Here is a 26,325-nt window from a genome sequence, read left to right as displayed (position 1 = left end):
ATGTAACTGTTATTTAATATTGTGTTACCTCTTAATTATTTTGTTAACTTTACTTATTTATTTATATTTTTCTCCATTAATATTATGTTAAAAGACACAAATATAAGGAACTTGGTAATTTATTACTGACAGTTTCTTTCAATTTTGTATTTTTACATCACTTTTTATCTTTTAACTTAATAAAAATGGTATCTAAGTTAAAACCAACTCAATAATGTAAAACTCATGTACCTGACACATTTCAGATAGTGCGTGGCATTTGCACGTGCGCATCAATTACAAAAATTGTGCGTAGCATTTGCGCGTCCGCACATATTTTTAAAGATAGTGCGCGGCAACTGCGCGCGTACGCACAAAATTCAAAATGGCGGCGGGTAGTATGGGAGGAGGAGGAGGGGGTGGAAGTAATCCCGGGTCTCAATACTTCTCTCTGAGGTGGAATAATCATCCTGTGAATCTAGTCTCTGTATTTACTGGCCTTTATCAGGTAAAATATACCTAATTATCATTACAATGTTATAATATAACCTTTTAAAAAACTTTTAGTAGGTAAAGATACAAGTTAAATAGTAACAAGATTTTTGGCTAAATCAAGTATCTTAAGGGATAAGACATTGGTCAATCTATAATACAAAGTAGAACGATGTCTGTCTGTCTGAAGCTAAAGATCTCAGAAACCACTTAACCGATTGGGCTCTACTCTTTATCGAATTTACCTACTTGTCCTGTGATGGTTTTAAACTATTTTCTAATTTCTTTATTTGGGGGGATGGGACACCCCCAACACCCAAACCCCCCCACCCCCAATAATTTCTTTTCCTTTTTTGAAACAAAATATAAAAAAGTTGGGAGGTCGACTACTTAGCACCCCCCTGAACAAAAAAAAAATCTTCCTCTCCATTTTTTTACTTTTAAAATGTACCTAATATAAATAAAAAAGGGGTTGATCAAACCCAGTTCGTTACGTCTTGGGGTAAAGCCCCTAGAGGCTAGAGTTTACACGCGAAGCTGCTAGTAAAATATAAAATTGTATACATCCTCAAAAATAGTAAACAAAATTACCTCTTCTGTAAAAAAAATATTTGTTAAAAAGTTAATAAAAGTAACCAAAGTTTTTAGCCAACAAATAAGATAATTTTGGGTACCAGTGTAATTTACAGTGTAATGTCCTTGCCTTCCCTGAAGCTAAATAGATTAAGATTAGTTAAATAAAATCATTTGTAGTTAAAAAAAAAATACAGACATAGGGAACTTTTATCAATCAAGTAATAAATAGGTATACTTAACACAATGTTTTCTTTCATTTTTTTGTCATCATATCCTTATTTGTAAGGGTCAATTACGGATTTATTACATAATATCAAATTTAATTGGTTCCTTGTTATGAGAAATGATTGTTAAAAAATATTTTTTTTTCATATCATTAGAGCAATGAATATTTGTAAAGTACACACTTTATTCCTAATATTTAGGTGTTTCTTGAATTCTGAAAATAACTAATAATTTAGAGTTATGAAAACTGCTAAATAATTTAGTTAACAGACCTAATAGTTTGTCATGAGGGGGGGGGGGGGGAGTTTTGACACATTTGCGTAAACAGTGAGTATAGGCTTTATCTTTGGACTGAGAGGAAAGGTTATCAAAGAAAAAATCATTCTTATGTGATGAATTTTTCCAAGTTTTAAGATTTTTTGGATAGGCCTCCAGGTTCAGAAGCTGCAGGCCTCCAGATTCAGGAGCTGTAGGCCTCCAGTTGATCTCTGGACATGTAAAAATAAAAAAAAAAATTTTAAGAGATAGAGGTCAACTTATTAAACAAAATATGCATATTTTTTGTTCAAATATGTAAATAATATTTTAAAATATGCATATTTTGTTATATAAAATGACCTCTAACTCTTCAAAAATAAATTTTGATTTTTGCCTGTCCAGAGACCACCTGGATGCCTGCAGCTCCTGAATCTGGAGGCCTATCCAAAAAATCTTAAAACTTGGGAAAATTTATCATATAAGAATGATTTTATCCCTAATAACCTATCCTCTCAGTCCAAAGATAAAGCCTATACTCACTGTTTACGCAAATGTGTCAAAACTTCCCCCCTTCATGATTTAATTTTAACTTTAGTATTCTATTCAGTAGTCTAAATATCATTTCTTATTCTTTGTTTGGTTAAAGTATAACTCACCTGGTAGCAGCTAGTTAAACTTAATGGGACATCCATCCAGTTATAGGTCAATGTTGTTTTAACTGTACCAATGCATTTAAAATATGTTTTAAGCTATGATAGTAAGTTTTGTATAGGAGTAGTCCTATGTTTAGGGTTTAGTTAGACAGACATCCATTCAACTAATTTATCAATGCTTTTTTAGGCCGAATCTTTGGTTGATGTTTCCCTTGCAGCAGAAGGAAGACACGTTCAAGCTCACAAGGTTACCATTTCTTTTAGTATCGTAGCTACTCTATAATTATTGTCGGGTCGTATTTAGTATGTGACAGGTTTGACCTCTAGCTATAGATATATAATGCGTAGATATTGTAAGAGATTCTCGCATAACCTGATAAAATGATTCTCACAGCTGGCTAATTTAACAATTATCTTAATCATTAGGTATAATGACATTACCCCCTTACCATGGGGACCAATATCTGAGGACTATATTAGCAACCTAAATTGACGACAACATTGTCTTCGTCACTATATCCACGTATCCAATCCTCTGGCTAACATATTTATGCGTATGTTATACCTTAATTAGGCTATAAGCTCATTTGATATTTTCTACTCAAGAAAAATTGATACAAACATTTGATTTAATATTAGAGGTACACCAACCTTAAAAGATTTATCTGGTTTTGTCAAATTTCTGTTTTATAATGAGTTACACCTTGAAAAGATAACATTAGGGATTTATAAAATAAAATACAAGCGGCCTTTTGAATCAGACTAATGACTTAAAGTACTTTGCTTTCTACTTTTGATATATAACCGAAGTTTAAGAAACACAAACTAATCCTTACACTTTCAAAAGTATATTTTGTTAATCCTATTTGAAGTAATATTAATAATTCAAATATTGCAATATCAATCTTAAAATTCATTAAAACTTTCATCTCAATTTTACAATTAACTTCCTTAAATTAACCAAATCATTAATCATTTTTAAAAAGTACAAGAATTATACCTTACAAAATTTAAAAAAAAACAATACAAAATGGTAGAATAGGCGAAGATGCACAAACATATAGGTAAACATAAATCATCTATCTAAATACAAAAAAAATATTCTTTGGTGCTAAGATGTACCAAAGTAAATTTTGAAAAAAGCGACCTAACGGATCTGTGAAAACTGCGGCGGCTACGAAATGTTGATTTACTTTCTTATTGAGCGACTAAGAAATATAAATTTTCTAAACTCTAAATAAAATCTAAGATATAATCTTAATTTTGATATTAGGAATGTATTCATAATATTTTGATTAAATGTATATATTTATCATTTGTTTCGGGTTATTTTGAATTAAAATTTCAAAATTAATCAAAATAATTAAAGTTATACAGGGAGGGAGAGGACATTCGACTTTAAATTACGCCTGTATTAAAAGTTTTTCTTATTCGTTGATTTAAATACCTTGGGTACTTTAGTTGAGTTTTCAAACGTTTTGACTATTATTTTTGATCTACAGAAGGGTTAATTGTTGTTCATAATCAATGGTCAGTTTTGATTTGTTAGTTCCTTAGGTTGAGTTTGCAAGCGTTTCAACTAATAGTTTTGATCTACATAGGGGATAATTTTGTTCATAATCCATGGGGATATGCATCAAATAATTGTCCATTGCCCTATCCCTTCAGATCCCTGAAATTAAACGAATATCCTTAAAATAAAGTAAAAGGATCTGTGTGTCTGTACCGAAAGATCTTGCTGAACCGATATGGTTCTCCTTTACAGGGTGCTTCACATAGGTCCTGTGAAGGTTCAATTCTATTTCGGAGGAGAGTACCACATCATCCCAAGAGAAATCGCCACTTAACCTCGCAACCCCCCCCCAAAAAAAAAATAAAAAAATATATTTTCTTTTATTTTTAAAGGGATAGTTTCACGAAATGCATTTGAACTAAATTTAGTGAACTGCATATTTTATCCTGGTTAAATGGTTAAACTACATTTATATGGGATATATTTGAAAGAATTTCAATTTTCTACCACGTAGTTTTTATTTTAAATAAATTTAGTGAACTGCATATTTTATCCTGGTTAAATGGTTAAACTACATTTATATGGGATATATTTGAAAGAATTTCAATTTTCTACCACGTAGTTTTTAAAATGTCAAGTCTTGAAAATCATCTTTTTTAATTGCATATATCACAAAAAGACAATTTTCAAGTCTTAATATTTAGAAACTACGTGGTAGAAAATTGAATTTATTTCAAATATATGCCATATAAATGTAGTTTAACCCATTTACTAGGAAAAAATATGCGGTTCACTAAATTAAGTTCAAATGCATTTCGTGAAACTACCCCTTTAAAATAAAAGATTGGGTTGTCGAAACCAAGCTCCCGCCTTTAAGTGCCCCTAGAGGCCTCTAGGGTCGTAGTTGCTATAATATACAGAGCAATATATTATTAACAGATAAATAGTTTCTAAACTAAACTTCATCATTGTAAAGTTTAAATGAATTTTGGTTGATCTTGATTGTAATACAAGTATTAATATATAATATGATGCTGCATATTTATTCATTTTATTCTGGAAGGGATATTTTCACTAAAGAGATTAGACTCAAAAACCTAATTCATATGAATTCGGGTAACAGGATGTTAGTTTGTATGTCCATGTCTGTATGTATGTCCATTACATCCTCGTAAATGGCCGGGATGACAGTTATGATATTTTCATGGAAGTAGCAGTAATTTTTCATTTCTCGTTTTTCCAACTTTTTAACAATTATTAATTTTCTATTTATTCTTAATCCTAAAATGTTAATATTACTTATCTTAGAAGAATCAGTATTTATATTTTATTAAAACAAGGATTAAAAAAAACTTTTGGAAGTATTTGAAAAAGATTAAATATCTTTTATATCCTCAATTATTTTAAAAGCATATTAATATGTTTTGCTTAATATAACCCAATTGTCATTGTATATCTTAATTTCTTTATTGGGTTGGGGAGTTTTGTATAAGAAAAAAATATTTAGTTATTTTTAACAAATTATGCTATAAAAAACATTTTTTTTCAAAGTACATATTTTTGGAAGATTTTTGGATCATGACCAATTTAAAGGATGTGCAAAAATGCGTACATTTTTAAAATTCAAATTGTAGTTAATAGTAGAAAAATGTTATGCATATCGTTAGAATCGTCATAAACTCTAGTTTTTGCTAGTTTTAGTATTCCTGTGCTACGCATAGTTTAGGAGCTACGTGGTAAAATGTCCCAACTTACTTAAAACTTTTCAAATTTTTTTCACATTTTCCAAAGTAGCTTCTATACTACAAATAGCATGAATATGATACATACCTATATTACCAAAATCTAGAGTTTATGACAATTCTAACAGTATGCGTAACATTTGCAATTTCTTTAAATTGGTCATGATCCAAAAATCTTCAAAAATAGGTACTTTGGAAAAACCAGTTTTTAAGGCATAATTTGTTAAATATCGCTAAATATTTTTTCTTATACAAAACTCCCCAACCCAATTGTGGTAGTCAGACAGACTGTCACTTCCCAGAGCATGCTACGCTCCTAGACTCCCGATAAGCAATCAGGTGTTTAATCTCCACCCAGCACATTCCTCAACAAACCCTTTCTTTTGTTGACCGCCAGCTTAACAAAACAGCTCACCAGCTCAACACTACCAGCCGCCAGCGGGGGAAAGGATTGCCCCTCCCCCTCATGTTCCAGCCAACCTACCCTTTTCCGGGGGACACCAGCCTTACCCCCCCACACTGACCTGCCCTTCTGCCTTTCACCTGGAACGCATTTCCTCATTCTCTCCACACCCATTTTCTACCTAACCCAATATCTGTAATTTGTTGTATATAAAGCTATTATTTTATAATGTGTAGAAGTTCTAAATAAATCTTCAAACTGTAACTACTTGGAGTATTTTATTGATAGAATCACTAGGCTAGGGGCTCTTTCGCTGGACTCGCCAAATAGGGCTTGAATTGCTTCGCCCCTATTACACAATGAAGAAATTGAGATATAGATTATTAATTTCTGTCAATGGCAAGTGGGTTATTTTAAGCAATACTTTTGTTCTAATAAAAATAAACCATGTAGTTTTGTATAAGGTATTCATTTGAATTTTATTTGAATGTTCATTTTATCTTTTATACAGCATGACCCTCGAAAAAGTATTTTTAAGCATCTGCAGCCTATATTTCTCAATAAAATATTAAAAGATTCATATGTACCTACTTGTTCTCTATAATTTTCTACGTCAAAGGATATCAAAATATTTTTTTATATCAATTAACAGCCGAGATTTTTAAAGCCAAAGTTTGGAAAAAGTTCTTGAGAAACTGGATATTGCTAAATATTTCTTAGTTTTTTATTAGTATATTACTTTTTATCAACCAGTTAAAAAACAAATAAGAAAGAAGAGCAAGTTTACAATTGATACATTTTTTATTGCATTAAAAAACGTTACTTTTACATATAAAAAACTACTTTTCAAATTTTACTGAATACATTTTTCTTATAACCATTTTCCATCAAATCTTATAATATCTCCCACTTATTAATATGACCTTAAATAAACTCCTCCCCAATTTATGCTCATTACCGGAAGGATTAGCGCCACCTTTACCAATAAATTCACGCCCACTCATCAAATTAATCTAAGACACATAAAAATCATTTAAATTGTTAAATGTTTAATAAAAGTTTGTAGCTGTAACTTTTTGGTTTTTTAACTTATTTTGATAAAATAAAAAGTGTTTGATTTCTGTTTGTGTAAACTTTCAATTTGCTACTATTTTTTATAGGATTTCTTTCTGTAAGGGTGTTTTTGCAATTTACACTAATCTAAAAATGCCTTTTAGAGCAAGTGAAAAAAGTACTTTCAGCATGAAATAAATTTCTTGGAAACATCTTTATATAAGTTTTATAAAAAGTATTGAAATTATGAGGAAAACACGTCATTTCACTTTAAAAAAACATTTTTCTTGAAAAGTTACTTTTTCCTCAGCCACTTTTTCAAAACTTTGGCTCTAAAAATCTCAGCTGTTAATTGATGTAAAAAAAAATATTTTTATATCTACTTATGTAGAAATCTACAGAGAACAAGGACATATACATTTTTTGATAATTCATTGAGAAATATGGGCTGCAGATGCTTAAAAATACTTTTTCGAGGGTCATGCTGTATGTAAAAGCAAAGCTATTCTATAACTCAAGGTTGTTCTTTATTCACTTTGAATGCTTTGTAGATAATGGTCTGAATTTTAGCATCTATTTGATATAACATATTTAATCTGCTTAATTTGTTTATCTATCTTGTCGTCAGTCATTGAATAAGTTATTCTTTAATATATAGTAAAGTGTTTTTAAAATATAAAGATTTAACCATTTGCTTGTCCGAATGAGTTTTATTGTCAGAAACCTTTATAAATGTCTTGAGATGGTTTTAGGCTAGATTTCTATCTTTCCCTATCCCATCAATCCCCTAGAAGCTAGTGATAAAACAACTGATATAAATAGAATAAACTAAATACTCAATGCTAGCTACCAAACGGCTGAACGAACATGTTTTAGTTCGTTATAAGCGTTATAAGAAGGCCTATAAATAATCTTAAATAACCAAAATATATTGAAATACAGTAAGAGCTTGACTGAAGAAAACTCGCGTGAAATAACTCTTTTTTCGCGCATTTATGTGCGCTACGTAATATCTGCATAATTTATTAGAAATTAATATGATCCTATTTTCAGGTTGTGTTATCAGCTTGCTCAGAATACTTTCAGTCATTATTTGCGGCAAATCCTTGTCAGGTTAGAAAACTCATTATTTCTCATTTACATTTATTTAGCTTCAACATATTTTTTAGGAAGGAAGGGGTTATTGTTATATAAACTACACTAGTGCAAAGTTTTGGAATATGATATCTCATTCGTTGACTGAAAAACCTTTGGGTACTATAAATAAATGTTGATTAGTTGGTTTTCATTGTCAGTGTCCAAATTTTTTCACCAATATGTTATAAATCTACAGAAGTTACAACACTATTTATCTTAATGAGGGTTGTGGATCTTAGTTATCTTGCTTTCCCTTAAGATCCCTGAATAATTAAAATCGTTAAATTAAAATAAAAAAATAAAGTTAATAAGCTGTCTCTTTGATATATTGTTCACTTTTTTTTTAAAAATGTTCTAATGAAGTTTTTTTTTCAGCACCCAATAGTTATCCTGAAGGATGTGGCCTTTGAAGATTTACAAGTTGTTGTCAAATTTATGTATTATGGAATAGTCAATGTTTCTGCCGATAAACTACCTGGGGTTCTAAAAGTAAGTATAATTGTCCTGATAAGGAATAGACAGGCTGTCTGTCTTCTTAGATAGATGACAGAAGGTCATAATGTAAGAAAAAATTGTGAAACAGAATTGTCAATAGTTCTGCCAATAAACTTTCTGGACTTCTATAGACACATGCCCTTTTTTTAGTAAGTTTAGACGTCTGTAATTTAATAGGCTGATTGTCAGTCTATCAGGATTATTCAGATATTTTAATCAAAATAATTACAAAAATTTTTCTTTTCTTCTGTATAAAACAAAAGAATTTTAAAAATCAATCAATTTGTTTTCGCAGAAGAATAGAAAATGTAAAATCTAGAAAATTCCAAACCTTTAAGTTTTACAAAAGAAAAGAAATTTGGGTTAGTTCCACGAATATGATTCATTAAAAAGTTTGGGATCATACTAAGATACTTTTTCTGTTACTTTTATGAGGGTGGCAAATTCTACCACGTAGTTTTCTAAATATTACAGCTTGCAAATTTTTATCTTATATTCTATGTAATAGGTATAAAATATCAAAAGCAAAAAGGTATAGTTCAAATTATTCCCAATTTAGGTAGCTAATGTCAATTCGTTTCAGATGTTTAAAAAAGAAGATATCTTAACATATTCTGTAATGGTCGGGTGTACAGAAATTTTTACATTCTTAACTAAACAAAGAATACTCAAATTTAGTTCTATGCATTATCAAATAAGATTTTACTACAATTGATGCAATAGTTGAAGTGTAACAAATATAATTTGTCTTTAAATCCTTATTATAAAACAATCCCTTTAAGTTAGATATAGTAGATGTTGAATTATAAATTAGTTCTACTGTTCAGTGTGCTGAATCATTTATTACCTTTATATATTACAAAAGTGTATGAAACATGAAACAAATATATTTTTGATTGGTTAACCTTTTCCAATTCCCAGCGTTGTGGATCCGGAGCTGAACACGACTCTTTTTCAATAGAACTGACAATAAATGTATAAGTATAGATGTATAATCCAGAAAACTACCTGTCCAAAATTACAGAGAACCCTTTCGTCTGCTAGCAAATTGCTTTTTTTAGAGGCCCGACTGTGTTTCCGGAGCTATCAGACCAAATACCTCTATTCTTTTACTGTATTAACCTCACTTTTTACTGGGACTTTAGCCAGGATGGAACTGCCTTAATAAATGGTGGCTTTACCAATTTAACATCGATATGTAGCCTTTTTTCACCGCAGCCGCAACTAGCTTCGCTAGAGCCAAATCGCAGCCGTCTTTAAAAAAATCATATGCTAGCATATAATCCCTGCAAATTCTCATGAATGAGCACTCTGAAGCTAATGGAAGATAGATTTTGTTTTCTCATTATTTTCTACATAGACAGTGTTTATGTTTTGGACGTCGGGGAAGGGAAGGCTAGTCTGATTTATTTTCAATAAACTTATCCCTCTATCACAGATTAAAAATGTTTGAATATTCTGTGCATTTTGATCATTTTATTTTTTTTTACTCTTTTCAATGTTTTAAGAAATAAACAAAGAAAGGGAGATAGAATACCTTTACAGAATAGTTGGTACAAAATCAAGTAAACACCAGAATATTCCACATCTTTTCATTTAGCAGGAATGTATGAAAGATAAATTTTTTACGGGAATGAATTTATGAAATGATTTGATTCTATTAGATGGAATTTAGATGCATTTTGATTTTTATTCAGCTCGTGTGTTTTTAGTAGCGAAGCGACTATTGATACGTCCTCACATGTAGTAAATAAACTAGTTAAATCCAGAATCGAATATATTACTGCCATGTAAGGCGTCTGACATCAAAATGATTTTAAAGAAAAGTAAAAATTTGAGAAAGAGGAACATTGGGCTGTTTATTAAATGTCTCCAAAGTTTTACAATAATATTTCCTTTTCGTTGGCTTAAGAACTGTAGGTAGGGACTTTTCTAAATTTTTATTGGTTGGTTTATTAAGTTGAATGTTCAAATGTTTCAACCACTAATATTAACCTACAAAAAGGGTAATTTTGTGTCCTCATTGGAGATGTATATCAATTTATCGGCCATTGTCTTATCCCTTTAGATCCTTAAGTAAAAATACATTTGGCAAGGATCTAGTGCAGCAAACAACCAAACATTGTATAAGACAGTTAGACAAATTTTTGTAAAATATAAGGATTGGTATTACAAACAGATGGCCCTGTCTTATTTACATCAACAATCAAGTATTAAAAAGGTGCATTTTTGTCATGAAAACTGTGAATTTGACAGCCTAATTTAATTTCATAGTTGTGAAAATTACAACAAAACCTTGCATATAACAGCGGTAAAGGTGTAATTTTGACAGTGGGTAAAAAATTATCGCCGAAAACACAGTGTTGACTATACTTTTGTTAGTCGTTGAAGTGGTAGCACCCAACCAACAACGCTCACACTCTGAGGTTTCAATAGAAATTAATTGATACCAATATTTCAGACTGCGGATGCGCTTCAAATCAAGGGGCTGGAGAAGAACAATGACTTGTTGTCTCCGTACCTGGGCTCCCCTCGCCTTCTACCCCTCCCCTCCCAGCAGGGCAGGCAACCCAGTACAGAGTCCCTACCTGAATATCTACAGAGATCCAGGTAAATTGATTCATCCTGTTTTTACACAAGTATTTTGTTGTGTAGGAAAAGCGACTACGCCCCAAGAGACCACTAGGGCACTTGAAGGAAGGGGGGGGGGGGGTAGTAACCATCTACTTTTAATTTAAATAGATAAATAAAATTAATTTTTTGGGGGATTGGGGGTGTACTGGAGATTTCTCTTAGGAATGTGGTGGTATCCTTCTCTAATATACTTATAAACCTTTCAATGACATTTGAGAAGCTTTACTGTAAAGGAAAACGATATCGGTCAAGACAATCACACATCCTGTTACTTTTATTGAATGATTATAAAATTTAGATTAAACATTTTACACACCATTAAAAATAGCAAATGTTTATGTGTCGTAGTGTGTAGTCAGTGTAAAAATATTTATTTTGAAATTGGATATGAATATACGCTTCAAGAATGCAGCGAATGCAGTATTTCTATTTTAGTATTCATACAAAATAACAAAAAATATTAGTAGCACAGCATCTCTGGAACTTTGTTTTGATTTGAACTTGACTTTAAGTACTTAAATAGAATATGAAACTAGTGAAAATGAAAACAGTGAAGTTGTATAAACGATAATCAGGTAGTGTACGAACTCCTACTTCATTTTAACAAAATTTTCTGAATAAAAGAATTAATTTGTTGGGGTAGTTTGGGGTGGGGCGGGTACTAAACTAATATTTTTTTTTATTAAGGGGAGGATGCTATTACACTATTGGGAAATCTTTAAATTTAGCATTTTATAAGATTTTAGCAGCCGCTATACTATTGTTTATTTAGGTTTTGTTTGGGAAGAACGATCTTTATTTATACATTTGTAAGCAATGATCCTATGCATTAGGTTATCTATGCATTCTTTTTATTCTAAATAATACAATCATTCCGTGTGCAAAAATATTTTTTTATTCACTAGGTATAAAGATTTGTTTTTAGTCTCTTATGAGAAATGCGTTCACCCGATTTTGCAAGTTTGTACAACCCAATCAATATTGATTTTGTTGATTAAACTATGGGTACCAGTATAATATACAGTCCAATGACCCTTCCCTCCCAGAGTTTTTATAATTTCTTTAAATATGTGCTTCATAATTTTCTTTACTGTAAACGCTCAACACCTATGCCAAAAAATGCTTAAATTAACCTAAAAATAGAATTTTTTTATATCTATGCAACGTATATGCTTTTTTAAAGACCAAGGTTATACATTAAAATATAAGATTTTTAAATTTATGGTTGTACTTAACATAATACATGAAAATCATGGGAAAAACTAATATTGATTATTGGAATTTTTGGATTGAGATTACTGAAGGTTATTTTTAACCAATCTTTCCTTAATTATCCAATATGTGTCTCTATCAATAAGAGGATTAATGAAGTTTTTAGTAGCGGAGCTACTAAACAATAATACAAGTAATTTTGATTAATGTCTTTGCCCCACTTGTAGGGGGGGGGGGGTAGGTATTGCACCGACTTATTATTAATTTTACTAACCAAAATAGTTATTTATCGCATCGTGTTATATACATCTTTCCGCGGATATAAAAATGTACAATTATAAGATTAAAACTTTCTTATCTAAAATCTTATGATTAGACATTTTTATATCCATAGAAATTCGATATAATACGATGAAATACATGATTTTTCATGATTTAGAAACGGTTCTAATCCAGCTTATATTAATCGGTTTCAAAGCCTTACTGGAAAAAATATTTTTTTTCTTATCTTTTAGGAATTCAAAGCTTTTATAAAATTGTAATAGTTATTTCTCGCATCGTATTATAAACGGCTTTCCGCGGATATAGAATGTACAATTAATGTACAAAGGCACCGGCTAAAAAAATGGTTTTAATCTTATGATTGTACATTTTTATATTCGTAGAAAGCTGGATATAATACGATGCTAGACATAGTTTTTTCGTATGGATGAGAACCGGTTCCTATTCACCGGATTCGAATGAATACGAGAAAAATATTTAAATTTGTCTAGCCTTGCTGTTTCCTTAGCATTATTTTGTCACATAAGCATCCAATTTCTCCAAGTTTTGTGTTTTTTAGATCTGAGGGAGGCTTTTTCCCCCACCGGGCCCATTCTGCAGAATCCAGGGGATTTAGCTTCGATTCTGGACCTCTGGACATATCCAGGTGAGCAAAGAAGCTTCTCTATAAGTTTACCTAGCTTGGTCTGTCAGTCTGAATGTTTCATGTTTCATGTTGATAATAAAGGGAGGAGTAGGTTGCACTAAAAATCCGTAAAGGTGTGAGTTTTAAGGCTTAAAAATAGTAGTAGAACGATAATATTCACGAAATATGTGTAGGTATTTATTATTAAAAAGAACTATAGACAAATTTTTTTTTTTAAATTTAACATAAATTTTTATCGTTTTACTACCTACTGTTTTTAACTTAAAACTCACAACCTTTACGGATTTTTAGCGCAACCTACTCCTCCCTTTTAGTAATACTAGCGGCTTCGCCCCTAGCCTCTAGGGGCTTTGCCCCAAGAGGTTTGATCAAACCAATTTTTCGTATTTTAGATTCAAAATAATAAAAAAAAATTTGGGGGGGGGGATTTTTTTTTGGGGGGGGGGTAGTCGACCCCACTATTTAATTTTAGTTTTAAGAAGAATTTTTTTTGTTTTGGGGGGGGGGGGTATTTTTCATTTTTGGGGGGGTTGGGGGTGTCCCACCCCCCCAAGAAAATAGTTATAAACCTTCCCGGGACCTATGAGAAGCTACCCTGTAAAGGAGAACCCGATCGGTTCAGCGGTTAGCGAGATCCTTCGCTACAAACATACACACAAACAGACAGACATCGTTCTACTTTGTATTATATGTAGATTGTTTTTTTATATATAAAAAAACAACTGTGGACCATATTTCTTATAACCATTTATTTCAAGCCAGGTCAGAGTAATTTGCTTATTCTATACACAAAGTAGAAAGTTATGTGTGTTTGTTTATGTCTCATGAACAGATGGACTAAGAGTTCCTTAATTGTATGCCCCTACTTTAGAATGAAGACCCTAGAAACTACGGGAGAATCTACTATTACTGTTATAAAACATCAATGAGAAAATTAGTTTGAAAATTCTTTAAATAAATCCTTTTCATCCTTAATTACATGCCCTTTCTAAAGCTTAGAATCATAATAATATAAATAAATGTTTTACTGTAATGTATATTGTAGGTTAAAAAGACAAATTTCTCCACCGGTTAGCCCCACACATTCTTCTACAAATAAACAAGGTGAGAAATATTTTCTTTGTATGCTCCAGAAAATTGGTAAATAGGTAGATTTCAAAATAAAACAAAATTATCTAAATGAATGTATGTTGTAAAATAAACGTGGATAATATGACAGGAGAAAAATTGTCAATTTAGATTGCTATTTCCCTTGTCATTTATAGGTCAGTTTGTTTAACTAATAGGAGAGGAGGGGATTAGGAAAAGGGGCAGAGGTCGTTATTACAACCCGCTACTAGTTTCACTTTATGATTATGGTGTAAGATCCAAGTAATAATAAATCCATTTCAATATGTATGATTCTAAATTGTAAATATAACATGGAGAATTAATAACTTATTTAACGCCTGTTGTTTTGCAGGTTCGAGTTCAACAAGTTATGCACGTAAGAAGTTCCGTAATCGGTCTGACGCAGAGAGTGCCAGCACTGATGAGCGTACAGAACCAGAAACTAAAAAGGAATGTTCATTAAATAAATGTATTAAGCATAGATATATAATTCAGATAACTACCTGGATATAGTGTTGTGGATATTTTTCGTCTGCTAGTAAATTGCTTTCTGCTCTTTTTGTATTTTGGTTGTGTTAAAATTTGTGTAGCTATTGTCTGATATTTAAATTGAAAGTTAGCACAGGGTCTTTGGGGTAGGGATTGGGGGACATACATTGAACCTTTTCCCCCTCTATTGTTTTACTTTAATGTTCATTAAAAAAACAGTAGAAAATAATTCTCGCATTTGGCATTTTCTCTAACTTTTCGGCTAGTTAAAATTTTGTTTCTATTGCTGATAACATAATAAAAATTTTGTCTCTGTTTTTTTATGAATGCATACAATGATATTCCTTCCCTAATAAAGCTCCGTAGCTACGTTAAGTAATCGTCCATGTTCTTGATTTTAATGAATACAATCATCAGGAGGGAGACAGTGCAGACAGTGGGGGTGGGGTAGGTCTTGCTGGGGGTGGAATAGGGGGACCTGGGGCCACCTCTCCTTTACCAGACAGGAAAACAAAAAATTTACATTCTTATACTTTTATTGTTATGTAAGCATCATATTTGCACGAAAACTAAAGCTATAAAAAATCTTTTGATTATTAGTATAAAAAATTTGTTTGTGATTTTTAGACCCAAACAAAGCATTTCATGTTGTTATAATAGCGTATTTAGCATTTTAAAACATTTTTAAATAACCAGTATTTATCAGAAGTTCGAAATTAAGTAGGAAAATTAATTCTAAATGTTGCTTTGTATAATAAGCCAAAAGTTTTTGTTGCTAACAGGTCTCCTAGTAGGTATAGCAGTTCTGATACAGAGCATATTGCTAAGAAGAAGAGAGCTATGTTTCAGGTGATGTATTAATAATAGAAACCTAAATCTACTGATTAGACGAATTAAGTATAGAAACCATTGTCTTTGATCAAACCAATGAACTTTTAATTACCTACATTGCACTGGTACCCACAGTTTTATAACCCTATTCGTTGGCTCAAAATTTTAAACACTTTTATTAAATTTTAATTAGTGTCCAATCTGTACCACCAATAATTTTGATCCACAGAAGGAGTAGGTAGTTTTTCAATTATTATTAGGTGTATATATCAATTTATCGACCATTGTCTCATCACTTAAGATTCTTATACTAATATTAAGTAACATAGCTTCTCTTCAACTTTTTCCGTTTAGGCTCGACGTACAGGTTCTGATTCTGGATCCAAAAGTTCAGATATGCAGCATTCAAGGTAAAAAAGATTACATAGAATAATAACGAGGGTATTCTTTAACTAGGTACCTAGTGTAGTCTGTGAAGTATTGTAGTTTGCCATACTAATAGTGAAAATATTTCACTACGTTCTTAGACTTATTTTTATGTATGGAGAAGTAGGATGTCTGTCTAGTATAAAATTGACATATTTTGACCGTTTTAATATTATTTTCTAAAATATTATAAGGTATACAGAATAAAAAAAAAGACTCGTGTAGCTTTTTTATTTAAAAGGTGCAAGTCTTCATGTAAGCTAATCTTGTTTGTCTAAAATTTTGTAAATCTAGCATTGTTCTCCTTTTTACAAGACAATTTTGCGTTTTTCGTAGATTATTTTAATCTTTTTTATTTTCAGTAGCGAGGGTGGACGCTCTGATAAAGAGAACAAGCACTTAGAGAGTAGCTTATCCTTGTCACGGAGTATATCACATAGTTCTGACAGGGAGGAGAATGAAGCACATATTAAAGATACTTTACAGGTATTTCATTGCATAACTTTTGCCTGGAAGTCATAATTGTGTTTTTGAGCTTTAACAGTATAGGGAAATGAATTCCTTATCAACTATTTAGCATTATTTTAAGTATTTATTTTTAGTTAAATGGTTTAATGTTTAAAAATCTTGAAATATCTTATTAAATCAAACACTTTACTTTAGTCTAAAATACATTAATTTGAAGAATTTTGATTATTTAAATATTACGGTGCTTTTTCTTAAAGTGCCTATCGAGCACTGAACCCCCAAAACTTTTATTTTAAATGAATTAAAATTAAGGGGAGAGGTTTAGTTTTTATTCTATACGTAACCCTTGTGGGGCTACTCAACTTCCAACATAAACTAACCTACCTTCCAACAATAACTAACATACGTATATAAAAATATGAGTGGTGGGTATTACAATGCTCGACAATGCACTTTGAGGTTAATGCCATTATGGCTTACATAATGTTTTGGTTGTTTAGGTACCTGGAGCACACCCTAGAACTCTTGTCAGAACAGTTTCGGCATCAGAAGTACAAGGGTAAGTATTTTTACAGAATGGCTTTGAAACCGGATTAGAACCGGACTCAGCCATTCAAATCATGTATAGCAACTTATTATAGACAATTTTCCATGAAAAATAAATAAAAATCATAAAATTAATACTAGTTTTGTTAGCCAAGGTCTTCGGCCCATCGTGGCTAAAAAAACTGGTATGATCCTATATTTTTTCATTTTAATATTCACGGAAAGTTGTCTTTTATAATATGAGGTAAATAACTGTTAACAAAACTCGCTTTAGTAGTCCAAATACAGTTCTGTTTTCCACTTTTTTTTTGTCGCCTTGACACTTTCAACAAACTCCAACAAGTACAAAAGGATGGAAACTAAAGAGCTTACTTCTGATTAACTTGCCAATACTTTTGGTATCATACAAAACAATTCATTTCAATAATGATTACTTTTTTTCTGGCCTTACAAGAGAAATAATTTTTCATATTTCTCCATCCACATTTTAAATGTTTACTTACATAATTCTAAAAGTATTATATCATGGTACTAAAGTCAATAATTAAATCCACCATTAGCATTAAAATGTATTTTAATCCTTTATTTAAAAGTCAAACGTGGCCGGTTGTGTATTGTTTTTCTCTGTATTTCCATAATATCGTTATATAATTCTAATTAATTTTGATGTTTTTATTTTTATGTAACGCGTGTAGTGTAGGCACAATTCATCTGTAATTTTTATCTTAACTATTTAATCCTCTTAAATTCTTAAGTGCTTCACATTAAATAGTTAAATGGAATAATACACGGCATTGTTGTTGAAAAGAGACTATCCAAGGAAAAACACACAGCTCAATTTTAGTTTTAAAAAATTAATACTTTAGATAATCGAGCTTAACATTAAATTTTTTGTTACATAATTTAAATTTTAAAGTTTTTATTTTGGTATTTTGTCGAAATATTAAAGTAAATATTACCTTAGGAATTTAAAAAGTGTATTGCTGAAAAAAATATTTGAAAACTTAGGTATTTTGTAATACAATTTTTTTTTCGAGCTAGTACACGTCTAAGTATAGTTGTAAAACCCAGACATCTACCTGGCCCAAGTGGTGGAGATCTTTTTCATCTGCTAGCAAATTGCTTTTTTGCAGTGACATGGCTGTGTTTATATTTCAGACATTATTGGCTGACATTCTAAGACTCAATTAATATTCGGCACAAGGTCCTCACCCCGTGGGTAGAGTTACGTATAGCTCATGCCCGCTCTATTATTTTCTTTAATTTTAAGATCACTTTTTGCTCATAAAACTGTATCTTTCTTTTTTTTAGAGCACTGAGCACAAAGTTCAAACGTGGCAGATTCCTGAAACGGCAGCAGTGCCAAGAGGCCACGGAGGACACGGAATCCAGTTCTGGAGGGGGCGGAGTCACTAAAAGTGAACCTCCCCCCTCACCACCCTCAATTACAGGAAAATAAATATTTCTCTTTAACTTTGACAGAATTTTAAAATCATTTTGGTAGCAATTACAGATATTTTAACTAAAAAAACTATATTGCCTCTAAATGCATAAACTGTGACAAATCTCATTGCATTTTACTGGTTGAAAAGTTGGAATCAATGTATTTTTTTAAAGTGTCATACTTTTTTCTCAAACTAACAAATTGTACAAAAGTAAATATTTATCTGTTATTAGTGAGCTCCCCCGCCTCACTGGTGAAGCAGCTATCCCACCCCCTTCTCCCCTCACAGAGCTATTCCTCACCTCCTTCCTCCTCCGGTGGATCCAGTTTATTTTCAGGTAAAGAACGGATAAACAGAGGTAAAGCATGAAAAAGTGGCTAAAGGGATATCTTTATTATATGCCACTTCTGGAAAGATTTTTCTGTTTACCCTTATGTAAAAGTAGCAGGATTTGTGTCTGTGTGTACCGATGGACCTTGCTGACTGCTGAATCGATATCAATGGTTTTCCTTAAAAATGATAAAAGGTACCATAAAGGTTTATAAGTATTTCTATTTGGAGGGTACCACCACCCTCCAAGGAGAAATAGCCCCTAAAAAATTTTCCCTCCCCAAATCCCAATGCCGCTAGTTTAAAAGAAAGTAAGAACAAATAAGGTAACATCAACATTTACTTCATATCTCTTAACTTAAAATTATGAGTTTTTTATTTAACAGGTAGCGCAGCCAATAGTTCTCGGCCACCCATGCCGATAGACGAGCCGCCTTTATCGCCGCCAGAGCCAGCAGTTTCTCCGCCGATGATATCTGGCCCACCGCCCAGCACAACTACCCGCCAACCCTCCCTGGACCCCCTGTGTGGCCTTGAGTCCCTGCCCCTCTTGTATTCTAGCTCCGGACCTGGCCCTAGGTTAGTTAGAATAACCAAATCAAATTAAAGTTAACTAATCATTAAAAATAAATTACCTCACAAAAACATTAATTAAATAGATTGGAATCACATGTTTATCAAACAAAACTAATAGTAGTGCAGCTATTCTTAAATTTCTGGACTCTGCATTATTCTTTCCGTCATTACGCAGCTTCTATCAAGGTTTTATATGTATTTTATCTGAAAACTAAATACTATTGTATTTCTTAATTTAAATTAGCTAAAATACTTTTGTTTATGTGTTACTCATTAATGTTCTTTTAAATTTTAGGTTGACCCCGCCGGCTAACCTGCTGCGGCCAAGCCTGCCATCGGTCAGAGTTATTCCAGAGAACGAGCCTGTGCATGAGATCCTTCCCCACCAGTATCCGCCCTCTATACCCTCCCCATCCCTGTTGTACCCCCAGATGCCCCCGTATGAACAGCCCCCACATCTGAGTCAATCAATGTTACATCAGGTAATGTTTGCTCACGTTCAAGGTGCTCTAAATCCCTTATTACAACGTATCTATAAGATTTTTTATTTATATTTTTTATAATTTTTTTATTTCGTCCCTGTTTCGATATAACTTATCTTGAAATTTTGGTGCTTTAACTTAATTTTCAAATTAAAAAGAAAAATTTTTAGTCCCTGCGTGTGTCTCTTACTTTCAAACCTATCCCAATGGGGTACTGTCACAAGGATCTCCAAGTCACTACTTAACCTTACCAGAAATAAGCATAAAAATACGACTTTCATTAAATGATTTATTAATGGTCCATATGAACTATAACGGAATCTACCAAAACTTTTCTGTTTTTAATCTGATTTATTAAGTTTTCATTAATTTCTTATTTTTTCAATCTAGAGAGAACGAATGAACAATGCCGCAATTCATTATGAACATGATTTTCAGGAGAGGAAGCCCCCTCCCTCCTCTATGTCAGTGCCCCGCTCCCGCGCAATGGACACACTAGTACCTCCAACCACACACCACTCACCTTACTCAAGGCATGCATTCATCACCTTAACAGTATCATTAGGCAGGGATCCAAAGGGATAAGACAATGGCCAATAAATTTATGTACATCCGCAATGATAACACACAAAATTACCCATTCTGTAGATTAGAATTAGTTGTTGAAACGTTTGGACACTCAACTCAACACATCAACCAATCAGAATTTAATAAAGTATCCAAAGTTATTAAGCCAACGAATAAGAAAACGTTATAATAAATCTTTGGACACTAGTGCAATAAACAGCCCAATGTCCCATTCCTCCCCGTTGAGAAGGACTAAATTTTTACTCTTTTAATATCTGCATTGGGCAACTTACTGTCTTAACAGAGGTTTATTTTAGAGAGAGAGGGGACAATGGGCTGTTAAGTGTTTATTACATTTGTCCTAAAAGTTTTATAATAGCGTTTATTATTCGTTGGCTTAACAACTTTGGGGTCTTTTAGTGAATTCTGATTGGTTGGATCATTAAGTTAGGTGTCCAAACGTTTCAACCATTAAGAAATCTATAGAAGAGGTATTTTATGGGGGATGTTTATCAATTTATAGGTCATTGTCTTATTCTTTAGATCTCTAGGTATATTTACAAGTAAGTAAGTAAAAATGAAAAATACACAGAAAAATCAGCCAAACTATTTTTCCACTAGGTAAAAACAGATATGATTTTCACCTGGTATTATTTAAAATATGATTGATGTATGTATTCCTGCAGGGCTAACCCTGACTTGTTACACTCCAGCAGTAGTATCTCAAGATCAACTAGGGATGATCCTCTTTCTGGACAGTCCGAACAATTTGGACATTGCCCTAAGGTAGGCTTAAACTTTTCAACATCTTATTTTTTTTAGAGATTAAAAATCAGCTTCACTACCTACAGAAACACAGGGATCTGAAAGGTTAAGATAATGGTCGACAAATAACGATACAGAAAATTACCCCATCTGTAGTATTTAATTTAGTGGCTGAAACGTTTGAACACTAAAAATGATAAATCAACCGATCAAAATTCACTTAAGTCCCCAAAATTTTTAATCCAATGAATAAGAAAACGTTATTATAAATTTTTGGTGACTTGTGTAATAAACTGTCCACTCTTTCGCGTTGACAGAAACAGTTATGTTACACAATTAGATAATAAATTAGAAACTTTATTGTTTCTAGGGCTATAATTTTCAATGGAAAATATATTCATGTAATCGAAATATTATTACTTGTATGTTACACCAGATTTTCACGTACTCCGATAAAGTAATACTCGCAGATGGCAAAAATAATCATACTCCCCATCAACACCTGTTATCCCATCTCCTCCCCTCCTACTGGATGAACTAACTGAACTTTAAATGAAACCCAAATTAATAAGCTAAATTGACGACAAATTTTCCCCTGTCAATATATCCACATACATCCTATACCTATCCATTATTCTTGTAAACCTTGCAGGGATGGAATTTAGTATTAATATTGAATATTTAGGCTCGGGATGGACCTGCATTGTCTTGTAATTTCTGTTGGAACACTACGGATGGTTCTGGACGGATTCTGAGGAGAAAAACTAAATACCATTGCCCAGAATGTCAGACTAACCTTTGCATAGGTAAACACTTTTAGTTCGTCTGTTTTCCCAGATGTGGTAGAAAAAAGTAGGCCATTTTAATCATTTTGTATATCAAGAACAAGGAAAAATAAGGTTTTTTGTTGTTTAATAATCAAGTTCTATATGTGTCTGTACTATGCAAGTATCCGCAAGTATTGAGGGGATCTTTTTACATTCACTTTACCAAGTTTGCCTAAAATCAATACGCTTTTTCCCTGTGAAAAGCTTTTTGTGGTCCATTTTCTTATTAAGAAAACAAGAAAAATATTTATTCTATAATCTTTTGAAAAATTAATGATTTTTACGAAAAAAAACGCTGCGAAATTTTTGATTGTTTACCTATAAAAGATAAGAATAAGTTTGTATGTTTTTTTCCTAGTGTACTGAGGCATTATATGAACTTATTATTAGTATGTATAACTGATTTCAATTGAAATTAATTTGAGGATAAACTCAGCTTATCCCAACAACGAAATTAAACCGGAAAAAAACAGGAAACCTAAACGTGTTTTTCAGCTGTCTTGGGGGGGGGGGGGGGCAACACATTGTAAAATTGAAGACTTGTTGGTTATACCTTATTCCTGTGATAAAGTTAACTTGTTTCAGTGCCATGTTTCCAGCAATTCCACGAAGCTCTTGAAAACGAAGGCATGGGAGGTCAATAGTTGAACTGAACAGCCTACCAATCAATCAATCAATAATCAGCTGATATAAACAATATTGCAGAAGTATGCATCACAAAGTTACAAAATACCGGTGAAGTTAAATCAAGTGCTATAGAGTATACTGTATGTATTGTAAAATACTAGTTATAGAGAAATTTATTCACATCATAAATGAGCTAAATCAGTGCTGTGCTCTTTAATTGAAATATCTACATCAAAAAAAGAAAATAAATTTTTAATGTTGTCACAAGCTAGTCCAAATTTCGACAATTGGCATTAACAAAGGGTGTCTTTGTTTTTATGTTTCGATAATCCTTATACAAAAGTAACAGGATTCCTGTGTGTTTGTATACTGTAGGATCTTGCTAACCTACATGGTGCTCCTTTACAATATAGCTTATCATAGGTCCTGGATAGGTTTAAAACTATTTTGGAGAATTGTACTCCCCCCACCAAAATTTTTTTACTTCAGAAATTAAAATGCACATTTAGATGGTTGATTTCAACCCCCACAAGCTCAAGTTCTTAAATGGCGTCCAGGGGCGTAGCTGCAAGTTTTTAAAACTTTAGAAGGCCTAGGCATTTAACCAAATTTTGTGCCAACATATTATTTAAGTTTCATAATTTGACACCCTTTATGGATAGCAATATTAATCTAGAAATTGTATAGTGTTTACTCGAGCTGGAATCTCTTACCTTTATAAATCTATTATTGGTTTTAGTAAATAATATCTAATGGCAAAAGAAGTATTTTTAATATTTGGTCTATCTGTTTTTCTTGTCATTTTTCATCATTATTTGTTATTTATTGAAATCAATATTAGCCTAATTGTCCCTGTATCCCCCCCCCCCCATTGTTGTCCATTATCTAATGCCTTTATGTAGTACTATAATGTTATTGTTTATGGCTATGAAAGAATATTTTATCTGAAGAAAACTACTTCAACTCCAACAATTATTTATATAGTACTATCATTTTATATTAAATATCTTGACTATAAATTTTTGTGGTGCAAAATAGTTTTTCTTTTGTTAAAATGTCCTCTCCTGGTTAAAGTCCTGTTTAAAATTGATAATATATAAAACAATCAACTCAATCATACTAAATCTATCAATAAATTAGAAAAAATTTAAATTGTGATTTTAAAAATCTTGTATAAAGTTATACATATTTTATGATAAGTGTTTAAAAACAGCACTTTTATGACTTAACTGTTTCAAAGCACAATTTGCTAAATCCTACCTCTCTGTTAATTAATAAACCTGTATTTAACTTGTCGTAAATTTTACGGGGAGGGTTATTCCCCCCCCCCCCCAAGAAAATTATAATTCTTGATTTTTTGTGTCAATCTAAATTAACGGTATTTTTTTTATTAGATGGCATTAGTAGGCTTAATTTTTGTGCATTAACATGCATTACTCAATAATGTAAATTTCTAATAAGTGGAGCGGTAGTTTTTCTTCAAATGAATTATCCATCTGTAAAAATTAAACTGTTAATATAAATAGCTGAAATGGACTTTATTTGATTGTGAATTCATGATTTTAACTGTTGTTTTTCAGCAATATAATATTGTTTAAAACTATGAAAATTACTGCGATGGCACATAACTAACATTTATCTCAAACTTTTAAATTTTAAATTGCATTTCCTAATTTTAAATCTTCTTTAATCTTTTTTTTCATTTCATAGGTAATGATAAGTCAAGTATATCATTAAAAATCAATCTTATTTATTTTCTTGGTTAAAAAAGTAGAATTACGTACTATACCTAATGATTTTTAAATGTAAAAAATAAATTCTTGTTATTTTTGGTATTAAATTAAATTATTTTGTTAACATATTTTTAATCTTAATTAAACTTATTTAATCAGACTTAAACTAGATTATGTTATATTTCTCAAATAATCGGATAAAAATTTAAAAAGTTAAAGACAATGCAAAAAAGTATATTTTTTATATTTATCCAATAAGAAAACTTATTTTTATTTGTTGTAAAAATACAAAATTTACACTTATTGATCATTTTTAAAGTATTTTATTTTTAATTGTTGTTTTATTGTTAAGTGGCATTCATAATGATATAATATTTATTATTTTAATGTTGGGAAAATTTAGATATATTTGATGTTATCATATAGAATTTATCATTAAATAATATTTGTTGTGTTTAAATTTAAGATTTTTAAAACTTAATTATTTTGACCCCTATTATTTTAATTGGAAAGATGAATGTGCAATGTGCAATGTGCATCAGTCCAGTTTCAGCGTGAGTGGTTCCAGAAAAGTTATTGTTCTTCCTTCAAATTTTGTAGGCCAATAAAAAATATTTGAGATTATGAAAATTTTTCCAGTATGGCCTCAAAACCGATTAATATCCGCAAGATTTTAACCGGTTCCCAGCCATATTAAAAAATCATGTATAGTAGTACATTCTTGTGTGTGTGTGTGTGTGTAGCCATAATTCTTAGTGTTTGGACCTAAGTAGTCATGGAGTAGGACAAGACACTTTTGTATGCTAGCACCAGGGCCAGCTCAAGGTCCACGCTCAAGTACAATTGTACTTGACCCGCTGTCTCAAGGGACCTACTCTTTATTACCTCACCCTCGCCGAGTATGGCTAGTACATTCTTGGATACTAAAATAAAAGTTATATTATTATTATCAGTTTTGTTATTCTAGGCCTTTGGCCCCTCGGGGCTAACAAAAATAGTGTTCATCGTATAATTAGGATGCGAACAATGACTTTTCTGGAACATCTCATGCTGAAAGTGTAATTAAGCATTCCCCCCTTAATTATGCAATAAACATATCTTTTTTTGGTTTAACAACAGTAAAAATAACTTACCTAGGCAATTAATAGTATGTATTTGGAGCTTAATATAAAACTTTGTCTTTCTAGATTATATTATATCACCTATTGAAAGACATGCAAAAGCATTATATATTTTAAAAAAAATACTAATTAAAACCTTATTTTTAGTCATTTTAAAACGGGTTTAAAAATAAAAGCAAATTTTGATTTTTATTGAAAATCTTTAAATATAATTATTTTATAATTGTTGTAAATTTATATTGACATTCTAATTGAAATTTATCTGATTTTTATTTGTTATGCGTCTGTACTTTTTTGAATTTGTGTACTTCTAGTACTCTCGTACTCTGTGTACTTTCCTCACTGTGTGCTAATTTATGTCTTGTTAATTGTATTCTTGTGTTTGTCCTCCTTAAATTAATAACAAAATTATATTTATCTTTAATAGTACAATCAATCTAAAGTATAGATTATATAAAAATATATTATAATATATATATAAGTATGCCTTTCAAATGAAATAGATATTGTTTTCGTAGTTACCTTTTTTTGATTTTTTAGTTTTTGGCCAGGTTGTGCATAACTAGCATTAAAAAATAAAACTTTTGGTAATAATTAGAATCGAGATTTACAAGATTATTAACTTAATGTAACTAAGACTTTTAAGATTAAAAAAAAATAATTAATGAATTAAAAAAGAAGT

The 26,325-nt window shown here is 31.3% G+C and overlaps 1 protein-coding gene across 10 annotated transcripts; it reads left to right on the top strand.

Annotated features, from left to right (window-relative positions):
* The first annotated feature begins 349 nt into the window (after positions 1 to 349).
* LOC145328574 (uncharacterized) lies at positions 350 to 26,160 on the top strand. 10 transcript variants are annotated; one of them, XR_013882508.1, is made up of 22 exons: positions 350 to 487; positions 2,371 to 2,430; positions 7,948 to 8,007; positions 8,407 to 8,520; positions 10,988 to 11,136; positions 13,214 to 13,300; positions 14,346 to 14,404; positions 14,763 to 14,862; positions 15,319 to 15,406; positions 15,683 to 15,748; positions 16,085 to 16,140; positions 16,519 to 16,642; positions 17,125 to 17,183; positions 18,482 to 18,621; positions 18,848 to 18,952; positions 19,332 to 19,524; positions 19,817 to 20,003; positions 20,394 to 20,536; positions 21,257 to 21,356; positions 22,021 to 22,141; positions 22,748 to 24,055; positions 24,262 to 26,160. XR_013882508.1 is itself a non-coding variant. In XM_080172354.1 (21 exons), exons 1-21 carry the CDS (start codon positions 365 to 367, stop codon positions 22,804 to 22,806), a joined length of 2,178 nt encoding a protein of 725 aa, XP_080028480.1. In that variant the 5' UTR covers positions 350 to 364; the 3' UTR covers positions 22,807 to 24,121. The 10 variants fall into 10 exon arrangements, 5 of the variants coding, with proteins under 5 accessions (XP_080028480.1, XP_080028473.1, XP_080028466.1 ...); XR_013882522.1 differs by lacking the exon at positions 24,262 to 26,160 and having other exon boundaries at positions 22,748 to 23,046; positions 23,477 to 24,121; XR_013882520.1 differs by lacking the exon at positions 24,262 to 26,160 and having other exon boundaries at positions 22,748 to 23,046; positions 23,423 to 24,121.
* The last annotated feature ends 165 nt before the right edge of the window (positions 26,161 to 26,325 follow it).

This window comes from Acartia tonsa, chromosome 1, assembly GCF_053477335.1.
Source record: "Acartia tonsa isolate MP-2025a chromosome 1, ASM5347733v1, whole genome shotgun sequence".
Lineage (NCBI taxonomy): Eukaryota > Metazoa > Arthropoda > Copepoda > Calanoida > Acartiidae > Acartia > Acartia tonsa.
Note: the sequence above shows the minus strand (reverse complement) of the source record. Positions and strands in the feature narration are given on the sequence as shown.